This window comes from Dendropsophus ebraccatus, chromosome 6 (genome assembly GCF_027789765.1).
Source record: "Dendropsophus ebraccatus isolate aDenEbr1 chromosome 6, aDenEbr1.pat, whole genome shotgun sequence".
Taxonomy (NCBI): Eukaryota; Metazoa; Chordata; class Amphibia; order Anura; family Hylidae; genus Dendropsophus; species Dendropsophus ebraccatus.
Genome location: NC_091459.1, coordinates 110,225,452 through 110,248,577, shown reverse-complemented (window position 1 = coordinate 110,248,577; position 23,126 = coordinate 110,225,452). Strand labels below are relative to the sequence as shown.

General features: G+C 41.9%; 1 protein-coding gene across 1 annotated transcript in view; it reads left to right on the top strand.

Annotated features, from left to right (window-relative positions):
• Window positions 1-803: 803 nt before the first annotated feature.
• SLCO2A1 (solute carrier organic anion transporter family member 2A1) overlaps window positions 804-23,126 on the top strand; it is a 38,825-nt gene continuing 16,502 nt past the window's right edge. Inside the window, exons 1-6 of the mRNA XM_069975650.1 lie at window positions 804-1,116; window positions 18,706-18,843; window positions 19,099-19,261; window positions 22,344-22,571; window positions 22,652-22,750; window positions 22,898-23,031. Of these exons, the coding sequence (XP_069831751.1) occupies window positions 1,036-1,116; window positions 18,706-18,843; window positions 19,099-19,261; window positions 22,344-22,571; window positions 22,652-22,750; window positions 22,898-23,031 (843 nt within the window). The 5' untranslated portion in view covers window positions 804-1,035. The remainder of the gene's footprint in view (window positions 1,117-18,705; window positions 18,844-19,098; window positions 19,262-22,343; window positions 22,572-22,651; window positions 22,751-22,897; window positions 23,032-23,126) is intronic.

Below are 23,126 nucleotides of genomic sequence, written 5' to 3'. Positions count from 1 at the left end.
ATATATATATATATATATATATATATATATATATATATATATATGACTGCTGTCCCCTACATATTTAATGCTACTACTAGAACAATGCTACATAAATGACCCCTAAAGTGTTATTGGCTTTGGTAGTATTGATAGTGTATGTATGTACAAAATAATGATACATCATTCACAGTGGGGGTTGTGTTATATCACTTGCAGATTTATTTACTTAAAGTGAATCTAAACTAGTAAACTTGTGTTAAAACTTTTTGCTGCACTCCATCACTTAGGAGCACCCCCTGGAGGAAAGGTGTGGAACAGCACATAGCGCATTCTATCCAACTTGTTGCTTTTATGACAGTATCAGATGCTCATAATGTTTATGGATTTTCTAGAATTTAGATACAATGTATTTCTTACATTAGGACCTGTTCCCGGTTGTCTTCCTTAGGCTATAGGTCATTTTATAGGTAGCTGGAAGACCTAGTCTCCTGGATAGGGCCATGTTTGTGTTTCTTCTCTATACATTGTGTAGCATATGGCATATAACTATAGGGCACTGTGGGAGTTGTAGTTTAGCAATAGTTATAGGATAGGATGCTATAGAATGTAGCTAATGTGTAAGAAATCATTCATCCTGTTATTCTTCACAAGTCCAAGGTGCCTTATCCATTGCAGCATTGCCAGGAATTGTGTCAGGATAACAGGACTTTGTATTCTGTCCTCCCAGGCGGCTTTTATTTTTACGTTTATTGTCTGTCTCCCTTCTACACTTCTGCATTTCTCTCTTCTCCCAATTGTTTGAAAAGTGGGAGGAGGGAGAGCGAAGGAATCTGTCATAGTGGAAAACTTATAAATCCTCCCACTTTTTACTTAAACCTCTGCAGACACCTGAGCTGAGAGGAGAAAGCTCTGCTGCCTGGGCTGGAGAATGCACAGGAGACCCTGACTGAAGCCCACCAGAGACCCCACACATCTGCAGGTAGAGGGCCAATGACCTGTCCTCCTCTCTCTCCATAGACACATCTACTGGAATACTTCACCCAGCTCACCACAATGGGAGTGAAACTTAGAGATAACAAGTCCCAGGCTAGGTCCATAGGAGGCTGCTGTAAGGGGGTCTTCAGCAATATCAAGGTAAGAAGAAGTACAGATTTCTCATAGATTTCAAAGTTTGACATGAAAGTTGCAGATGTAGCAGAGCTGAGGAATATCATAGCATTGTCTCTTTTTCTACAGGACTGTGTTATACTATAGGCAGGTATATTGTAGTACACTAAGGTCCCTATAGATTGAGCGGCATATTACATACTATACATATCAGCAGGAATCTCAATGGTCTCAGCTCTTTATCGTTTCAATTTTTATAGGTTCCTATAGATTGAGCTGTCCATAACATACTACAGATATCAGTAGGGGGTCCCCATTGTCCCATTTCTTATCATTCTCATTACTGCAGGTCCCTATGTACTGAGCTGTCCATAACATACTATAAATATCAGCAGGGGTCTCTATGGTCAAATTATTTATCATTCACATTACTGCAAGTTCCTATATATTGAGCGGTCTATTACATATTATAGATAACAACAGGGGTCTCTATGATCGAATTATTTATCATTCACATTACTGCAGGTTCCTATATATTGAGCGGTCTATTACATACAATAGATAACAATAGGGGTCTCTATGGTGTAATTCTTTATCATATTCATTACCGTAGGTTCCTATATATTGAGCGGTCTATTACATACAATAGATAACAACAGGGGTCTCTATGGTGTAATTCTTTATCATATTCAGTACCGTAGGTTCCTATATATTGAGCTGTATGATACATACTATAGATATGAGCAAGGGTCTATATGGTCTCAGTTCTTTATTGTTCATAATACGGCATGGTCCAATAGATTAAGCTGTCCATTACATACTATAGATATCAGCAGGGGTCTCTATGGTCTAATTCTTTATCATTAACATTACTGCAGGTTCCTATGTATTGAGCTGTCTATAACTAAGTATAGATATCATGCAGGGGTCTCTATGGTCTAATTCTTTATTGTTCACAATACTGCAGGTTCCTATATATTAGGCGGTCTATTACATACTATAGATAACACCAGGGGTCTCTGTGGCCTTAATTCTTTACACTTAACATTACTGCAGGTTCCTATAGTTTGAGATATTACATACTATAGATAGGTCTCATATGATATATGCTATACATGGGTCTCCATGCTCTCAATTCTTTATAATACACATTAGTGCAAGTTCCTATAGATTGAACTGTCTTTAACATACTAAGGAGGTCATGCAGGGGGTCTCTACGGTCTAATTCTTTATTATTCACATTACTGCAGGTTCCTATAGACTAAGCTGTCCATTACATCCTATAGATATCAGCAGGGGTTCTAATGGTCTCAGTGCTTTATTGTTCATAATACAGCATGTTCCTATAGATTGAGCGGTCCATTACATACTATAGATATCAGCAGGGGTCTCTATGATCTTATTCTTTATGCTTCACATCATTGCAGGTTCTTTTACATTGTCCATTGTCCATTTCATTATGTACCATAGTTTTATAGTCTCAATTCTGTACTCTTCACATTACTGCAATGAACTGTCCATTACATACTATAACTATCAGCAGGTTGTTCCTACAAATGGTCTTATTCTTTCTCGTTCACATTATTGCAGATTCCTTTAGATTGAGCTGTCCGTAACATACTACAGCTATCAGCAGGTTGTTCCTACAAACCTATTCACTATAGTGCAGTGATCTGTATTCAGCATGAATTGCAGATCCTGGGCTGGGGAACACATGGGGATCTGCTTTCAATCAGTTTGGCTGGAGTTTTCATCTACACGAGGAGGAGAATAAGTAGTAACAGGCTGATAACCTCATCTGTTTTCCTTCGGATGAAGCAGAGCTCACAGGGTTGATCTGTTTATTTGCCTTGATGACAAACCTTTATGGGCTTCTAATAAATAGTGATAGATTCATAATCAGATATCCAGAATGATTACTTCCACTTCCATCCATGACAGCGATGACATATGGGTAATATTTCCAAGACCTTGACAAGCTTCTTGGACAAGGTGTGGGTGTACAGAAATAGGGCTCCATTAAAAGAGCAGAAACTATTTGCACATCTCTTGTAGGTTGCAGCTGCAGGCTGTGGGTTGGCTGTTTACTTGTGTGCACGGACTGGGACTGGGAATGCATTTATATATGACTGTATATAAACATACAGTATCCCGTCCGTCCAGCTGTGGTTCCTGGGATGAACTTTCCGAGACGGATCTGGAATTGTGGTTTTACGGATCAGGTTACCTTATTTGCCATGCAGACAAATCAGTGCGTAGATGGCGCTATAAGGTTTCTTGGCATACGTTGATCGGGTTATGCCCATGCAAACATGTTCTCTCTATATTCCAACATGAAAAGTGCAAAGTTATCAGCCTATGTGTGCTTAGTGATAACACATTGTGCCCTGGTGACAGTCACTAGTGCTCAGATAAGAGACTGCTGAAACCTCCCTGCTCGGTGATACTTGCCCTTGGATCACTTACACTTGTGGGTCTTGCTTCACACCTGAGTATTTATAAGTGACATCAGATCCAGTCAGAGGAATGACACATTGGCACGCCAAGGATTCTATAATTACCTGCCTTATCTCTTATAGTCACGGGGAGGAAAAATAAGGCATGGAAGGGGTTAACCTTGCTGTGATTAATAGGGATAGGAAATGCTGAGTGTATATCAAGATCAATGACATGTAGGAGGAGCAGGTAATGTAAATGTATCGGCTGTAAATAAGGGGTTACAAATATGTCTGCTTTTGTTCTCCAGAAACAGCGCCACTCTTGACTATGGACTCATTATAAGATTGAACCTAAATCCTATTCACCTGAATGGGGCTGAGCTGCAATACCAGGTATAACCTGCAGGCAAAAGTGGTGCTGTTCCTGGAAATAAATCTTTCAATGTAATAGCATTATTTGAACAACTTCAAGTGACTCTGTACCCACAATCTGACCCCCCCAAACTACTTTCAGATAGCTGCTTTTAATCCAAGATCTGTCCTGGGGTCCGTTCGGCAGGTGATGCAGTTATTGGCCTTAAAAAAGAATTTTTAAACTTGCAGCCCTGTGTCAAACAGCCGTGGCTTACAGTATCTGTGCCCTAACCTTGCACCATCCCTCCGTCCCTCCTCCCCACCCTTTTCATCATTAGGAATGCCACTGGAATATTTTTTCCATGCTGAACACTGCACAGGTGCCTTAAATCCAAGCTCATGTGCCAGGCTTACACAGGTGGGGAATAGGAGGCAATCTGCCAGGAGCATTGCTAATAATGAAGAGGGTGGGGAGGAGGGACGGAGGGGTGGTGCAAGTTTAAAAGTTGTTTTTTAGGACAATAACTGCATCACCTGCCGAACGGGCCGCAGGACAGATCTTGGATTAAAAGCAGCTATCCGAAGGTACAAGCAGTTTGGGGTGGGGGGGGGGGCAGATTGTGGGTACAGAGTCGCTTTCAACAAAGGTATCGGTATATGCAGCAATATATATATATACATATATTTGTTTAATGGTTGAACAATCGTAACCAGCTTCTGTCCTCCCTATACACAGGAACATTCAGCATGGCCAAACATGTCTGCATTCTCTATGAGGAGGGTTAAGCTGCAGCCAGAGAACGGCTTATCACTCTCAGAACAAAGGGGCCGGGTGGTGATTTTCCATCATGCCAAACCCCTATCACCAACAACATGATCTATAGATGGACCATCGTGAAAGCCCCATACACCTTATACCCAGCGTTGTGTATGGGGACTCTAAGGAGGGCAGAGAAAATAAGAAATATGGGGGGGAATTTATCAAGCTGTCTTATAATAAGAATCTACCAGAGCAATCTGAGAAATAAAAGCTAAGGTGTTAGTAGTTGGTACAAGCAACAAAGAGGATCTTCTCTATAATAGGCACAACAAATTTCCCCAATAGTCCGAGCCAGTGCTTTATGAGTAGTTGGTCCATATTCTTCCTATTGCACATCAGAGTCTATTGTAACATGGACTGCAGAGAAGCTACAGGCAACATGAAGTGTGTTCTTATTCTATTCTGGAAAATCCCCACCCAACCCCCATAAAGCGAGCAGTGCTGACGCTAGACATATTAGATCACACTGCATAAAGTCTAAGCTTTGCATTAGATGCAGAAGACGTAGCAAACCAAACAACAGGTTAAACATGAGATAAATGTGTCTGGTATATTCCACTGCATTCTGCTTTGTATTTGTACATTATATATATATATATATATATATATATATATATATATATATATATATATATATATATATAGTGATGTGAAGGGGATATCCAGTCTGTTGTCATGAGGCTTTCCATCTGGTACATGCATGGCATAGCCATCTACATCTGATATGTACCTAGAGCTATCTCAAGAATAGGGGTTCCCTGGCCCTGTCGTCTGCTCTGCTTGAGTTGGTTAAGAAAATAAAACCAGTCAAACTGCATGTTTTACCCACTTTATAAAACTGTAAAAAAGGGAATCGTGTAAACAGCATTACATTACAATCTGTAACCCTATCAGCCTGTTTAGCTGTATTCCACTTCAGAACCACCTCTGGCTGCTGCAAGCAGGACATGTGGGGATGGGGAGCCATTGTTCTGGACCTGTATCTATGAGAAATTTACAGTGTGTCCTGTAAATATGTTATATATGTGCAGATGGGAATATCCCTTCAAGGGTAAGTTCACACATACTTAAAGGAAAAATCTAGCAATTTTAAAAAATTGTCAGCTGACAGGGGCAGGGGGGACATAATAAACAATCATTGCTTACCTCTCCCCATGAAGCCCATGAAGCACTGCGTCAAAGCCCTGTGGGACCGAGTTCCCTGTGGGACTCGGGGAAAATGCCTGATCTAGCTGATGGCCCGCTCAGCCAATCAGTGACTGCAGCGGTATCCTGCCCCAGTCATTGGCCAGCTGAGCGGGCAGTCCATCGACCGGGTTGTGATGGTTAAACTAGTTAAAGCTAATGTACCATTAGGTACATTCACTTTAAGTGCAGCAAATCATAGAACGGCATTGGCACAGGGAAGCTGGTGCCACGGTAATAGACCACTGCCGTGTGCGGGAACCAGGCTGTGGTTCAAAAAAAGGACCGCGGCACCAGCTTCCCCATGCCGTTGTGTTCTATTGATATGCTACACTTAAAGCGAATGTACCTGATGGTACATTGACTTTAAACTAGGACTGGGACTCGTCAAATCAATTATTTTTACAATTTATCAAATTCTTCTCCTGATCTTAACCTTCAATTGTTGAGGGCTCCTTGCCTTGGTTACCGACCACCAACCTGCTCTAAAAGCAGTGGTCAGGCCAGTGCATATAAAGCTAAAATGTATGTGCATATACTGTATGTATATATAATATAAAAAATATGTAGATATCAAATATATCTCCTTCCTTATCACCAGGCTGCTAGCCAGAGGTACTCCACAGAGAGTCTCGCTTTCCTTTGGGTCCTGCGCTAAATAACTTTTGCCTGAAGTCATAATTTAATAACAGCAAAACAGGTTTCCTACTACACAAAACCTGCTCCTGCCCCCTTCTATAAAACCAGGGGCTTTAGTATCATGTGTAATAGCAGAAATCAGGCCCTATAGAGAAAACCTCTGCATTAGTATATTAGGGTTGTATATTATTTATTTCCTGTTACCTCTATAATACCAACATATTCTGCAGTGTCGTGCACAGACTATCATTGCTCCCTGTCCCCCAGGGCTCACAATATATACTCATGCAGTATAGGAAGTCAATCAATCTTCCAGATCTGTAGATCAGCACAAGCATAGAGAGAAATATGGGCTTCTTACAGATCTTGTATAGAAGTGTGACAGGGCTAACCCCCCAGCCTCAGTGACCAGGTGAGGGGCTTCACCTCAGATACCACAATGTTAGGATGCAGAGAAGGGGAATCATTGGAAGGATGTTGGAGATAAGTCAGTCCCAGACAATTTTGGCACTGGCATTAAAGTTATTTGCGGTTTACATGATTATGGATTTGTCTTGAAAGGGTCTATCTATTTAGTACCCATAGAGATGATAGGTAGAGAAGTCTTTAGAAATGGGACCTGTAGTCTTGTGGCTGGCTGACCATGTAGATCCCTCCCTTGGTACCTTGTTGCTTTTGTCATTGGGATCTGCACAAGGTAAAGTCTTTGATTATGGGGTACGCTTGTGTAAGGAGTCTGGGGGTGTATCCATGATGTGTGCGACCAAACAGTCCAGACATACTTATAACTAAGAGTGGAAAACTTTACTGAGAGCAACAATTTTGGCAATGACTTCTCTTACAGGGCTGTGAAGTTACAGTACTTAGGATAGATGGTTGGAATTTGGTCACAGTTCCCAAGCAGTTTCTCTTTATGCAGTTGGAGTGTGAAATCTTTCAATAAAATTTTGAACACTTTAAAGGGGAACTATCAGCAGTTTAGACAAATTTAACCTGCTGAAAGCCCCCTATTGCCCTATTGCGCATGGGGTACCATGGAGGATGGCATGTCTCTTACCTTCCTCCTTGGCGCTGCTCCCGTGCTGTTAGTAGTGTAATCCTTTATCTGGATCACCGTTAGGAGCACCAATCCGGCCCATCTGCCCTATTGATTACCATTAGAATGAGCAAGCCGGCTCGTGCGTTGGAGGTGGACAGTGCTCCTAATGGTGCTCCGGACCAAGGATTACCCTGCGGACAGCATGGGAACAGCGCCGAGGAGGAGCGTAAGAGACATACCTTTCTCCTCTGCGTCCTGTGCGTAATAAGGGGCTATCAGCAGATTTGATTAGTCTAACCTACTGATAGTTTCCCTTTAATCACTTTAGTGTTGCTAGTAGAGATATTCACATGCAGTCCAATTGCCTTAGACTCTGCTGTTGAGGACACCCACGTATTTGGTTAACTGCAGAGCCATTTCTTAAAGGGGTTTCCCAGAAATATACTATTAAAGCCCTACACCCAGCACCCCAGCTGTTTTGTTAAAATGGATAAGTCATAAATAGTTTATTGACCACAATGACATAGGTTTCTGAATGTATTGATTTCAATAGCGTCCGTTGTTGTGCGCACAGTGCATCAACTATGGCTGTTGTTCACTGCGGCCGTAGAAGGGGAGTAGAAAATAGACTGTTCACATACTGTGTGGTCATATTGTAAAAGAGAAGAATAAAGAAGTACGTGTGTAGAAATGTGCACACCAAAATTAGTAGCAAAAAATGTATATACTTTATTAGGGATACAGCCCAACCAAAAAACATCAAAAACATTTAAAAACATGCCAAACAACACCCTGAGATAAAGGGTGTACACCCCACTGAACAGGGATCAAATTCATCCGCAATAAGGGGCCGGGTATAGGATAGATGTATACAAAAAATACACATTGATAAATATTTAATCTAAATAAATGCATGAGGGCAAATGTATATAAAAAAATTGCACAATAATAAATATATAATCAAAGTAAATACACGAGGGACTATACAACCTGTAATAGGCAATACCCGGGTGGTCAGAGGGTTGGGAGAACCCCACGTGTTTCGCTGCCACCTTGCAGCTTCGTCAGGAGTCCTGACTTTCTCTTCTTTTATTCTTTTGCTAAGGAACTGTTCCAGTTTCTCATAATTATGGCTATGTAACACATATTTGCTCAGCCATTATTTTGGGGCTAAAACACAGCCATATTATGCAGATGATGGCACCAAAAATACGGCTGTCTAAAAATACGTCCATTAAAGGGGGGGGGGGGGCAGAAAGCATAGCCAGGTTCTGTAAATGTATTTAAGGTAGCATTCCCTATTAGTGAAAAAGTTGTCTTCTCCTACAATCCCAGCTTCTTCATAACGTGGCAGCTTTCCTATAAAGTGTCAGGTGTCTCCGTTCATGCTTCTGTATACATTTATTATCAGTATTAGCTCAGGTCACCTAATCTCCACCTCCTTTAGTTCTCTTGTAGTTTTGCAGGTCTTTTCTACTCTAGGAATAAGTTATCAGCTCAGGATACAATCTATTTACTGAAAGACTAATCTCCGTACTGGGATTGCCTACACCTCCAACTCTTTTTAGCTTATGTTACAGTAATAGCAAGACTAATACATATATCATGCATAGACGTGTCCCACCCTTCCTCTTGTGGGCTATAGAAATGTTAACTGTATGAGTGCTGGGTCAATACATTCCATTACTTCAGAACAAATTCAAAGTGAGCCAATTGTTTAGTCCAAGTATGATAACTATAATGGTCTATGAGGCCTTATTAAAGGGGTATTCCACTCAAATATAACCTTTGATATGTTGCTCCCGATGGTGACAGAACAAATTCTTCCATACTTGTTATTATCTATTCAGTCTACTTCCCCCAGTTCTCAGCTGCTGCTTTCTGCTGAAGACACAACAATCTGTGTGTGAGCTTTTCTCTCTATCTTCCCCTCCTCCCCCCTCCCTTCTGAGACAGCTGATGTAAACCCCTTTAAGTACTATTCACCAATCCAATACTATATGATCAATAAAATGTAAAAGTTTTTTTTTTAAATGAAGGTATCAAAATAATAATGAGTAGACATGAGTGCCAAACAACTAAAGTCATTGACTACCTGGCTCTGGGGAATTTCAATCCCTGGCAAATAATATACAACAGTGTTGTAGCTTCTTTTGTATTGAGGTCGCACACCTGCAGAATTACTGTAGTTACCCATCCATAATGCAACAACAAAATTTCCCTTAAGGATTGCAAGAAAGTAAGCCGCCTCATAGAGGGGAGGGAATTCCCTCCAACTGGGGGCGGGCGGGCCGACCTCCAGTGCTTCAGCTTGGCCCAGTACCGCTGGATAGAACGGCGCCCTACACGGGAACCGGGCTGCTGTTCGAAAAATGGACCACGGCACTGGCTTCCTTATGACGGCGCCATTCTATCGGTTTGTTAAATTCAAGAGGATGTACCTGGTGGTACATCCTCTTTAAAAGATTCATCTTTAAGGTACCATCACACCTACCGAATCTGCAGCGGATTTCACGCTGGGGGTTCGCAGCGAGATTCGCTGCAGATCCAGTCCCATTCATCCCTATAGAGCACATCCTCGCAGCGGGATTGACATCCCGCTGTATGTGCGTTAACCCCCTGCCGCCTGCAGCCCCCCAGCCCACCGCTGAAAGCATACATTACCTGCTCGGTGACGCGGCTGCATATCAGACTTTTTATATAGAACTATAGAATAGAAATATCATTTAAAAATCTATATAAGTTTATGGCACTAGTTTTCTCTGGAGTAAGAAGAAGTGATAATAATTCATTCCAAGATTTCATCAATTACTTTACCCCAATATTTAAATTAGGAAATGTGAAATAACATCTAAACGTATATTCTTTAAAATAACACTTCATTATGGTCCACTAAGGTTATATGTACTGGATTTGGCTGGGGCGATGTCAGCTGCATGTTGTACCCCCTGCATTAGATATGTGTGATGAAGTCTTATTGGCCGTCTTAGTGGCTTACTGTCATAAATCATCCGAGCTTAGAATGCGTGTTGGTTTCAGACCTCAAATTGCAGAGCAAAAGTGTGAAATCACATGCTCTATTTCACATTAAAGTGTCACTAGGCTTGTTCTTTGACCTCTTGTACTGGTTGTCCCAGAAATATCAGCAGATTCAACCCAAGGGGGTCAAGAAAAGCTACAAGTACCTGTGTCTGATAATTACCCCGGCCCTGAAAGCCTATTGTTCAGCTGTCACTCACATCGACTTCAATTTCATGCCTTAAAATTCCTAATAAATTACTAAGTGAACAGAAGCCTTTGATACATTTCATTAAGAGGCTGCAATAGTCACAATAAAAACTCTTACCAACTGGGTCGCCCTTGGGGCCTATCTCAATTACAGTGGTAACATGACATAACTAAACTGCCTGAGAATTATGGTAATTAGAAGAAATCATAGAACATCCAATGCACATAACTTGGTTAGGAAAGGGAACCTCATACATCTTGTCGGGGTATTTCGTGGTTTTCATCACATTCAGCCGTCATTGTGAGTCATATGGGCGGGACTGATTTATCGTGCGTAAAGGACAAGGGTCAATAGAGTGCAGAGAGTACTGTAGTACAAACCAACAGGATAGGAAACAAAACAGAGAGAAACAAAGAAGAATTGGTATCAAATGCTACAATTTACTTGGTCACAGTCTGAGCTCGCTGTGGATGAAAGCATACTGTGCATAGTTATATCATTGTGGATTTTTTACCATAGCAGGTTATGATAGCCTATAGCCAGGATATGCCATCATTTTGTGTGATGGACCATCACCAAACTCTAAATGTAAGGGGTCACAGTATTAACACTGATGTGGTCCCTGCTGCTCATTTTAATATCTATAGGGTTGACTGAAAATACTTAGGGAGGCATTTATTAAGTCCGGCGTTTTTTACGCCGGACTTAAAAATGCCCCCGCAGCTCCGGCGGTACGGGGATTTATGTAGAGGCGGACTGCCTGTACATAAATCCTGTGCGCGCCGGTGCGCACCGCCGAAAACCTACGCCAGCTGAGGACTGGAGTAGGTTTTCGGCGTACATTTGGGCGGAACGGATGATAAATCGCGCGGACTCTCGCGAGTCCGCGCCCTCCGTTCCGCCCACTTCCCGCCTACTTTCCGCCCCCTTTCCGCCCCCTGGCGTACTCGGCGGAAAGTGCCGATTTGCGATTATTTTATTCGCAAATCGGCCATTTGCGTATAAAATAATACGCAAATCGGCACTTTCCGCCAAAAATCATCCGTCCGCCGGATGATAAATGTGGCCCCAAGGCTTTGTTCACACAGTGTACAACTGGCGGAATCTGCCGCGGAATTCCTGCATTTTACTCCATGTGAAAAGAGTCCAGGAAAAAAAAATCAATTAATATCCTATCCACAGGATAGGCTATCAGTTTTGGAACTACAGGGTGCAGATACCTGGAATCTTCTAAAGTTATTTGATGCCTGCTGCCTACTTAGATCCTGTTTACTTCAATAGGAGCTGAGGCAGCTGTGGATAGGGTATTTTCTTCTGAAAAACTTCTTTGAAGTCTATGAACTGCTTGCCGCAGAGGACACATGTGACCACTGCTCTATTCACACTCCTCCCCAGTATGGTCATGCTGAGAGGCAAATAAAGTGGGTACTCTTTGTTTTCAAATCAACTTGTGCCAGAAAGTTATATAGGTTTCTGAATTATTCCTATTTAAAAAAAAAACAAAAAAAACGTCAAGTCTTCTAGTACTTATCAGTTGCGGTATGTCCTGCAGGAAGTGGTCTATTCTTTCCAGTCTGACACAGTGCTCTCTGCTGCCACCTCTGTCCATGACAGGAACTGTCCAGAGCAGGAGAGTTTGCTACAGCTCTGGAGAGTTTCTGACATGGAAAGAGGTGGCAGCAGAGACCATTGTGTCAGACTGGAGAGAATACACCACTTCCTGCAGTACATACAGCAGCAGTTAAGTACTGGATGGCTTGACTGTTTTTTATTTTTATACTAGTGATTTATAAACCTGCTTACAAACCTAACTTTCTGACACCTGTTGCACATGCATTCACCACTCGGCACAGCATTCTCGAGCCTTTAGTTCATCACAGCTGTCAGACCCCCTGTGACCATGCACATTGGCATAGGTGTAAATGGCTGTAACTGCCCAAAAGTAAACATTAAAGTGAGCGCAGTGTCGCCCTTTCTAAATGCCGCCCTCCAAAAACACTATAATATATGGATATGGAAAATATGTTAAAGGGTGCATGGTGTTTTTATAGCACCCTGGGGCACTTTATTATAAAGGAAGCGCTGTCAGGTTGCCTTAATAAAAGGTCATCTAGGATGGGGAGGTGTAAGCGCAGAAGCCTGCTATGCCCCACAATGGAATTTCCTATTGTAAAAATGCCAAACTATTTTTATGGAGATTTCACTGAATTTCTACCGAGTCTCATCCAGAAGTCCTAGCTCATTTCTCAGCTTCACTTACAGTAGAGTTATGGTAACATGGGCTTGAGGATGAACTAAGGAGAATATGTGCTCAGGAGGGAGATGACTTATGAGTGATGTCTGCCGAACCATCACAAACTGGTCTGGCCGTTTTTGAGAGGCAGACAGGTCGAACAGGAGCAAAAGGAACTCATCGCCTACAACCAAAAACCTTCCCTCCATAAGAAGTCATAAGAGCTGCTGTTATGATCCTAATAACAGGCATTGTTCTCTGACAGCTATTGTTCTCCATTTCTGCTAACTTCCCCATCACAACTTTTTTTTTAGCTCCTTGAGATTAGGAGAATGCGACTTTTCATTTTAGCTTTTTTGCCGGTAGGAGAATATCCGTATTATGCTGACATACCAGCAGATGAAGGAAATATCGTATATAATGTTAACTATTCCAAGAATGTCTACAGACTTCAATAGGAGAGCTATACCACTTCTTAAAGGTGTTGTCCATATAATTCATCAGCTGAGAGCGGGCAGGCTTAATGTTCATTCATTCTTTTGCACAATACAGAAATCCAGTCATTGCTGCAGTTCTGTGCCCCCTGTGCCTTATTGGGGGGTTCAAATTCCCCTTAAAGTGACTGTCAGCAGGTTTATACTGTCCTATCTGAGGGAAGCATAAACTACTGACGGAGAAGCTGAACAGAATGATGTATCACTTACATTGTTCTGATTCATCAGAGATATCCTCCTGAATAATGTGGACAATAAGTAGTCCTCTCCATTATGTGTGTGAGCCCAGTAGTCCTGGATATTCATGAGAAGCAGAAAACTCCGCCCACCAGTTATCTATCTATTCTGTGTATAGACAGTCAACTGTCAATCAGCAGCTGGAGGGCTGGGGGAGGGGTGTGGCAAGAATCCTATTCTCCCGCATATTAGGAGAACGGCTGAAAAGAATGATGTAAGTAATATACCGATCTGTTTAGCATTTCTTTCACTAGTTTATGCTGCCCTCATTTATGCCAGAATAAACCTAGTGACAGATTCCCTGTCATTTAAATGACGTGTGCAAAAGTTAAGATCAGTCGGGATCCTAGTAAGTTATAGTTAGTTATAGTTAGGTTTACAGGGTACTGGCCATCAGTTAGGTTAGGTGTACAGGGGGCTGGCCACCTGATCCTACTCACTGCAGAAGACTCCATAGATTTATAATGGAGCCTGGTCTCTGGCAATAAGCAGGCATGTAAATCTCACTGCTGCCACTTCACCCAGCTTCTGATTGCTCTACAACCTTACTACAACTTCTGATTATAATTTATCATCAATTACCTGCAATGAGTTAATCTTAGAAGTGGAATCTATATATTTTGTCATTTGCCAAATGACACTGCCCTCTACTGTACAACCTGGGTATTGACCTTGTCCTACAATCTACTAATTAGAGCTGGGAGGAAGATATGACAACCTATGTATCTATAGTTGTCATGATATTCTTCGGTATTCTTCAGTGTTTGTCTATTTGTAAAACCACAGCTCCCAGCTTCCATGTTAGATGCCAGCTGTTAAGGGAATGTTGGGATTTGGATTTGTAACAGCTGAAAAAAACACAGGAAGAAGGGCTTTACCCGTGCAAAATGTGATTTATTCATTCAGCTTTCATACTGTGCAGTTTTGCATTTTTCTAACATTTTTAAAATTGTGTAAAAAATGTCGCTATTTTTTTTTTTCAATTGTTCAAGTTATGGTAAAAATGTGTTATCGTACCCCTATTTGTCTGAAGGCTGTAAAATAGCACAATAGGTTAGGACCTGGGAAAGTCCATTATGTCTACGTCCATAGGACTTGCTGTAAAGCATATCTTTAAATGCTGTTTAAGGCTATGTTCACACTATGTATATTTTCGTAAAACTACGGCCATTGTTGCCAATTGCAACAACGCCCATGAAAATATACGTGACGTTGCCGCCTATGGAATCCCGGCTAGAGTGTATATCCCGGGATCCCTAGAGGCGCCGCAGGAAACTGACATGTTAGTTTTCTGTGGCCACTATTCAGTGAATAGCGGCCAAAGAAAACCTTGTCAGTGCACACTGGGGAGGGAGCGGCTCTGGCCGCACACGCTACATAGCATGCAGTGGAAAGTTCTGATGCTTGATCGCACGGATGAGCCCGCATCAGAGCTCTGTGGGGCTAAAGAACATTCGGATCATTCGGATCATCATTCGGATCATTCTTCAACGCGGGGAGAGCAGCAGCGTGCGCCTCCCATAGACTCCCATTATGAGAGGGAGGCTAACGGCATTCCGCGGCGGACAATCCCGCCGTGGAATTCTGCTAGTTTTGCTACGTGTTTTGTAGTTACGTAGCTGAAGGGTGGGTTCCCGTTGTGAATTCTCGCGGATAAACTCAGCGGAATTCTGCCGGCTGTACGCGCGCCTTTCACCAAGTGACATGTCGATTCTTTCGGCGGAATGCGGAATCAGCCGGCCCATAGAATGGTGTCTATGGAGCCGGCGGAAAGGCGGCGTCCGTGAGCGCGTACAGGCGACGGAATTCCTTAGAGTTTATCCGCGAGAATTCCTCAATGTGGACCCACCCGAAGAATTGAATGCCATTGAAATGAATTGAGAAGTACGTTTCTGCTCTGAAAATTTTCAGCACGGAATTCCGCCAGAGGTGGTTCCGCGCTGAACACTTTTCTCGCGAAGTCTGCACGGAATTCTGTGAGAATTCTGTGCAGAATTCAGTGAGAACACTTTCTGCCCAAAACACTTTCCTCGCTGACTCAGCGCTGATTCCTCAGTGTGAACTGGCCCTTATTGCACATACAGCACAAGTGACCACCTCTCTTCATACAGATAGAAAGGTTTTCCTGTTTAGATTTAAATATTCATTAAAATAAAGGAAGAACATGAGGGGGGATACACATCAGCGTTCAGACAGAACATTTTGTTCAGGGATATTGTTTGTCCTGTATCTGTGTGTCTCATAGCCTTAGACTTTGTCATGCTGTATACTAGGCAGGTCTCATATTTTCTTCTATTGCTGGGGAAATAGTGAACAAATAGCAACCCATGACCTGACTCTTCTCCTGCCAGAGAGGCCCTGTGCGGTGGGGACTGTGCGCACGAATAACATTTTACATATTATTTAGATGGCTTTCTCAGTATTTGTCATTTTCTGCAGTGGATTCAGCTGTTCTGCTATAAAAGTTAAAATTTTCCCCATAATAAAGGAATGCATGAGGGATTAAAGGATTTTTCCAAACCTAATTTAACACTTTAAAAGGAATTTCCACATTTTAACAATATATTGTTTTTAGATATAGTGTTCTCTCTTGATTAATTACTTAGTATTTTTGTTCCTACAGAGCTCCAAGTCCTCTGCAATTTAAGTAACAAATGTCAGGCCATTTGCAACCACCACTAGAGGGAGCTTAGGAGATTACTGCATACTTTTCTTTAATTGAATTCAATATACAGTGTGAATGGAATGTACGCATGAACTGCATAGCTGTAGAGCAGGAGTACAGGAGCTGTAGAGCAATTGTGGAGTACAGCAACTCCTGGGCTCTGTGGGGCATTGTGCCTAATGGCTTAAAGTTAATGGCTTAAAGACTCCCTTAAAGGGGTAGTACTGTGTTCAACATTTATTCACTAAATAACACACATTACAAAGTTATTTAAAGGGGTTATCCAGCGCTACAAAAACATGGCCACTTTTCCCCCTACTGTTGTCTCCAGTTCAGGTGTGGTTTGCAATTAAGCTCCATTTACTTGAATGGAACTGAGTTTCAAAACCCCACCCAAACTGGAGACAAGAGAGGGGGAAAAGTGGCCATGTTTTTGTAGCGCAGGATAACCCCTTTGACTGAATGCCCCCCTTCCCCGTGTTCCCCCCACCCCAGAAGTGTGGTGCATTATACTCACTGAATCACTGTTGACCCAGGCCACCATCTTGGGTCGAACACGTCATCTTCAGGAGGCCAGCCGGACCACTGCAACCCTCCCTCATGCCGGCCCCCCTCCAGCGTGTCATCAGCTGTGCATATGAACCTGATAGTTCCCCTTGTAAATCATGCCAGTGCACATCCCCAAATGTGGCAAGACCTGGCCACTCATCAAATGTGGTTCAGATAGTCCCAAAGTCACAAAAATGTAGCTAATTTTAGATGATTTATGCCAGACACAGAGCATGATATCTTCCCCCCAATGTGAGAATAGAGCAAGCGAACTGCCTGACAACAGTGACATGATCTTGTGCAGCCAACATTGGATATGTATTATAATGGCGTCTTCTTATGTGGCTAAGGGGCCCTATTACACCAACAGATTATCTAACATATTTTTTTTAAGCCAAAGCCAGCAATGAATATGAGAACAAGAGAAATCTCAGTCTTTCCTTTATTACCTGTTCTCTGTTTATAGTCCATTCCTGGCTTTGGCTCAAAAATATCTGTCAGACAATCTGTTGGTGTATAGGGCCCTAAATGTGACTGCCACCTCCACATCCTTTATAGCCAGGCTCCTAGAGCTAGGTTCACATTGGTTTAATATTAAATTGATTTAATATATGTGTATGTAGACAAGTGCACCATAGAACACTCTTACGTTGTTCGCAATTGTACTGTACAATAGCTGTAGCACATATATGGATCTAGCTTCCCTATAGTGTGCTATTTAGCTGTAGTCTGGTTGTAGTCCCTGAGGTTCAAAGACCTGACAAGGAGTAAAATATCCGTGTCTGGTTCGTTGACATCAAACACCCCCTGATGTGACAGGGAAGCAGGCCTTACAACCTACAGTACATGACTCCCTTCCTTCTCCACCTACAAGTTCTAGGGCTTCCCACAAACTAAAAAGAGCTTTTAGTAATGTATATATAAACTAAAAGGGACAAATTGGCAAAATGTTTTTTTCTTTCAAATCAACTGGTGTCATAAAGTTATACAGATTTATAATTTACTTATGTTTAAAAATGTTACAGAACTTATCAGCTGCTATATGTCCTGCAGGAAGTGGTGTATTCTTTCCTATCTGACACAGTGCTATCCGCTGCCATCTATGTCCATGACAGGAACTGTCCAGAGCAATAACAAATTCCCATAGAAAACCTCTCCTGCTCTGGACAGTTCCTGTCATGGACAGAGGTGGCAGCAGAGAGTACTGTGTCAGATTGGAAAGAATACACCACTTCCTACAGGACATACAGCAGCTGATAAGTACTGGATGACTTGAGTTTTAAATAGAAGTAAATTGCAAATTTATATAACTTTCTGACACCAGTTAATTTAAAAATTTTTTTTGCTGGGGTTCCCCTTTAAGGCAGTATTTTCTCATTCACTTAGATCAGGAATGGGGAACCTGCGGCCCTCCAGCTGACTTAGATGAAGAATCATTATGATGTATAAGTTGTCGCAGTTCTGGGGCCCAGTCCTTATTTATCCCGTCCTCTTTGTTGTTATTTGACAGGACTCCCCTTTCCATAGGAACTGCATTGTTAGCGCAAAAGGGCGTGAGACATTCGTAAAAGGGTCATGGGAAAGGAAAACAAACATCAGGGCCTTTTATATGGAGTAGGAAAACTGAGCACCATATCCTGTATATACCATTATACTATATATGATAAGAAAAAACAACAACAACACTCTTTTCCATTTCACTGAAAAATGATTAACTTTCTGTATTTCTTACAGGTTTTTGTACTTTGTCACGCTCTTCTGCAGCTTTCTCAGCTCCTGTACAGCGCCTACTTTAAGAGCAGTCTGACCACAATTGAGAAACGCTTTGGCCTCTCCAGCTCTTCTTCTGGCCTCCTCTCAAGTATCCATGAGGTAGGTAGGCATAATCTGTCAATACATGCAACCCATACCAGACAGCCATGCTAAAGAGCGGCACTGGAGAAGAAGCAGACCATAGCTTTCTCATCTCATACATGACTCCCTGTGTACTCTCTCGGCCCGGCGGTACAAACTCCCACTTCTCCATTATGGTGGATTTTATCTTATACTAGATGGGGTAACGCTGTGATGGTTTCACCAGTGACCTTCTGTTCTTGTTGGACTAATATCTCCCTTTCTCTGTTTTAGATTAGTAATGCGGTGCTGATAATCTTCATAAGCTATTTTGGAAGTCGGGTGCATCGGCCTCGTGTTATTGGTATAGGGGGTTTACTACTGGCCCTCGGGACCTTCCTACTGACAGTACCGCACTTCCTCTCGGAGAAGTATCAGTACGCATCTCTAGAAAATGGTACGTTCTACTTTAGCTTGACAACTAAACACCATTTGTATTATGCATTGACATTATATTCTAATTACAGTATAATTAAATCACATAAATAAATAAAAAGTCATAAAAGGGTACTCCGGAGAATTTTTTTTTTAATCAACTGGTGCCAGAAAGTTATAGAGATTAATAAATAACTTCTATTTTAAAAACTCAAGTTTTCCAGTACTTATCAGCTTGTGTATACCCTTCAGGAAGTTGTGTATTATTTCCAGTCTGACACAGTGCTCTTTTCTGCCACCTCTGTCCATGTCAGGAACTGCCTACAGAAGCAGAGGTTTTCTATGGAGATTTGCTACTGCTCTGGGCAGCTTCTGTCACAGACAGAGGTGGCAGCCAAGAGCACAGTGTCAGACTAGAAAGAATACACCACTTCCTGCATGGCATTAAGCAGCTGATAAGTACTGGAAAACATTAAATTTTTTAAAAGAAGTAGGGGCATAGCTACCACTGTAGCAGCCATAGTGACTGCTATTGGGCCTGTAGCATCAAGGGGCCCACTCCTGCAATACACTGTGCCCCCTGAGCCCCTATCATTTGCAGCATCTGCTGGCCAAGCAGGCCTTTAGGGTGCTGCAAAAGTCCATTTAACTCCAAGTGCTTTTAACAAGCACTTGCTGTTAAATGTTAAAGGGCATGACTATGCTTGACAGGTTTGTGGTCAATCTGAAGAGGGGCCCAATCAAAAGTTTGCTATGGGGCCCAGCCATTCCTAGTTTTGCCCCTGAAAAGAAGTAAATAACAAACCTGTATAACTTTCTGGCAACAGTTGATTTGAAAACTATGGGGGAGATTTATCAAACATGGTGTAAAGTGAAACTGTCTGTTGCCACTAGCAACCAATCAAATTCCACCTTTCATTTTCCATAGAGTCTGTGAGGAATGAAAAGTGGAATCTGATTGGTTGCTAGGGGAAACTGAGCCAGTTTCACTTTACACCATGTTTGATAAATCTCCCCCTATTTGTTTTCTTTGGTGAATCCCTTTAAAGGGGGTATCCAAGACCTCCAAGCAAGAAATACTCGTAGCCACTACCTATCTGCTCTACCTAATAGACGAAAACACTAGATGGATGAATAAACACTATATGAATTCTTATTTTTAAAAAGTATAAACCTGTTATTAGTACCCCAATAGAATCTTATCTTTATTACTGTAACTACTGTATGGCCCAGAATACCTAACCTCACAATTGGATGGTAATAGCCTTATTCCTCACCAACATCTTGCTGACCATTACTTTTCACATTGAATGATAGCTCTTGTTATTGGAGATTTGTGCACTGAACATTTTTTGCTCCTGGTGTTCAGGTGATTGTAATGAAGATGACAGGGTTATACTCATTCTTGCTGATATTCCATTAACTATTTTAGCTCTTTGAAAAAGTCAAATTTTCATCCTCATGATTAGTTTTCTCCTAGCTGAATGGTGACTGTGCTGCAGTTTTTGACCAGTATACCCATCATTCCAATGTATGTCAGGTCCTCTCTCAGGCCTATTCATAGTGACCCATAGCCTTGTGCCATACTCCGAACATACCTTTTCCCTTCCCACCTGACCCTTCTTCGACCTAACTATGGTGTCTTTCCTCCCAACTTCTATGATGGCATTGGATACTTCCCATCTATATCATAAATTGTATTGGTCATCACAGTTATTGTAATTATCACTAGTATAGACAGTGTAGTCCCCAAAAGTTGAGCATCTATATCACTGATACTGAATCATGTTCTTTCGCCTTATCAGTATTAATAGCATTTATGGCAAGCATCATGAACGTAGACATGAAGAAAAGGCTTGAAAAAGTGGTCAAAACATTGCTGTGCTCTTAATTTGACCATGTCAATAAACTGAAGTTTGGATGCTGTTGGACTTTCTGTGGACCATAGACATAAAGAAGATCTTCGGACCCTATTCTTTGTATGGGACACATTTTTAAGCATGCTTTGTGGTCTGTGCAAAGGTCATTCGACTGGGAAGAGGAGACTGAGCTGTGAACATTATCAATTATCTACTGGTGTTACCTTTCACTGTAAGGGTATGTGCACACTGAGTAATTAAGACTGAAAGTCCATCGCATATTCGCGAGCGGGCCTGTGCGTCTCCGCCCGTGTCATAGACTCTATTCTATGCACGGGCTGATTCCTTCCTCCGTCCAAAGAATGATCAAGTTCATTCTTTGGACAGAGGAAGGAATCCATCCGTGCATAGAATGGAGTCTATGACGCGGGCGGAGAAGTGCGCGCCCACCGCTGTCCGCGAGCGGGCCCAAGCGACGGATTACGCGACGGACTTTCCGTCTAAATTACTCAGTGTGCACATACCCTAATGCTGTACAGAATACTTTGTAGCAGCCTCCTAATCACAGACAGAACAGGAAGCTTCTGCTTAGTTTTAAGCCTAGTGGCCAAAATGAAGACTGAAATATTTCAGGATTATTTTATATTATAGAAAGTAAATTTGAGAACTAGAAAATAACATCACAAAAAAATCTTAATATGTTTAACAAATTTTATGTCTAAATATGTTTAAGATAAAAACTTCATAAAAACATAATTTTTTACTGACACATTGCCATTAAAGGGGAACTGATAGCCCCCTATAGTGCTGGGGGCCCGCACTGTTAGTCGGGATAAACTCCGCTCTGGAGAACCCTTAGGAGCACTGCCGCGTCATCCAGCACCTACCCGCCATTGATTATCATTAGAAGGGGCAGGCCAGATGAGGTGGCAGTGCTCCTAAGGTGCTCCGGAGAGGAGTTTACCCCGACTAACAGCGCTGGACCAGCACCGTGTGTCTTACCTTCCTCCTCAGGGTCCCTGCACTATAGGGGGCTTTCAGCAGGTTAGATTTGTCTAACCTGCTGATAGTTCCCCTTTAAGAGAGGAAAGACATCATAACATAAAGGGAGGAGGTTTACGGTGGTAAACTCAGCAGCATGCTATTTGACTGTTATTAGATACTAAATCTGACTTGAAGGATTTGTCATTGAATTAATGCTCAATAGTAATATAACTAATTTGATACTTGATTTTTTTTGGCCAGGAACTAAGAATCTTCATGAATTATGTACAGGAGAAAACAGAACTTCATATTGTCCAAGGACACAAGGCCAACAAACAACACCAACAAAAAACATTCAGTCCAGCAACATGTGGGCGATAATGGTTGTTGGGCAACTACTGGCTGGAATTGGCACTGTTCCCATACAGCCATTTGGCATCTCTTATATAGATGACTTCGCAGAACCAAACAATTCTCCCTTGTATATTGGTAAGTGACCAAAATGTAGCATTAACATTCTTTCTATTTACTATGTACATTGTCTAACCTTTGTGCATGTTTGTCTTCAGCCATACTTTTTGCGATATCAGTGTTTGGTCCAGCATTTGGGTACCTTCTGAGTTCCGTGGTCTTAACAACGTTTGTTGACCTTGGAAGAACTGACCTCGGTAAGTAGAGATGACAACAGACAATATATCCTAGTAACTTGTCTATGTTTGGTAATTGGAATAATTAGTTTAAAAAAAATCTCAAATCTTTGATGCATTATACATTTATTCAAATGATGATGGCAACTTCTATTTCTGTGTTTTCAGAGGAAGTGGACATCAACCCACGTGACCCTCGATGGATAGGAGCCTGGTGGCTAGGTCTACTCATAGCATGCGGGTGTCTTGTGATTACGTCCATCCCTTATTTTTTCTTTCCGAAACATATGACAACAAGTAAGGTAAAGAGATGCAAGTTTTTAACATTTATATATGGAAAAGCCATTTCAGAAATGTAACTTTATCTGTTTGAGGTCTTTACCAGTATAGAGCAAAG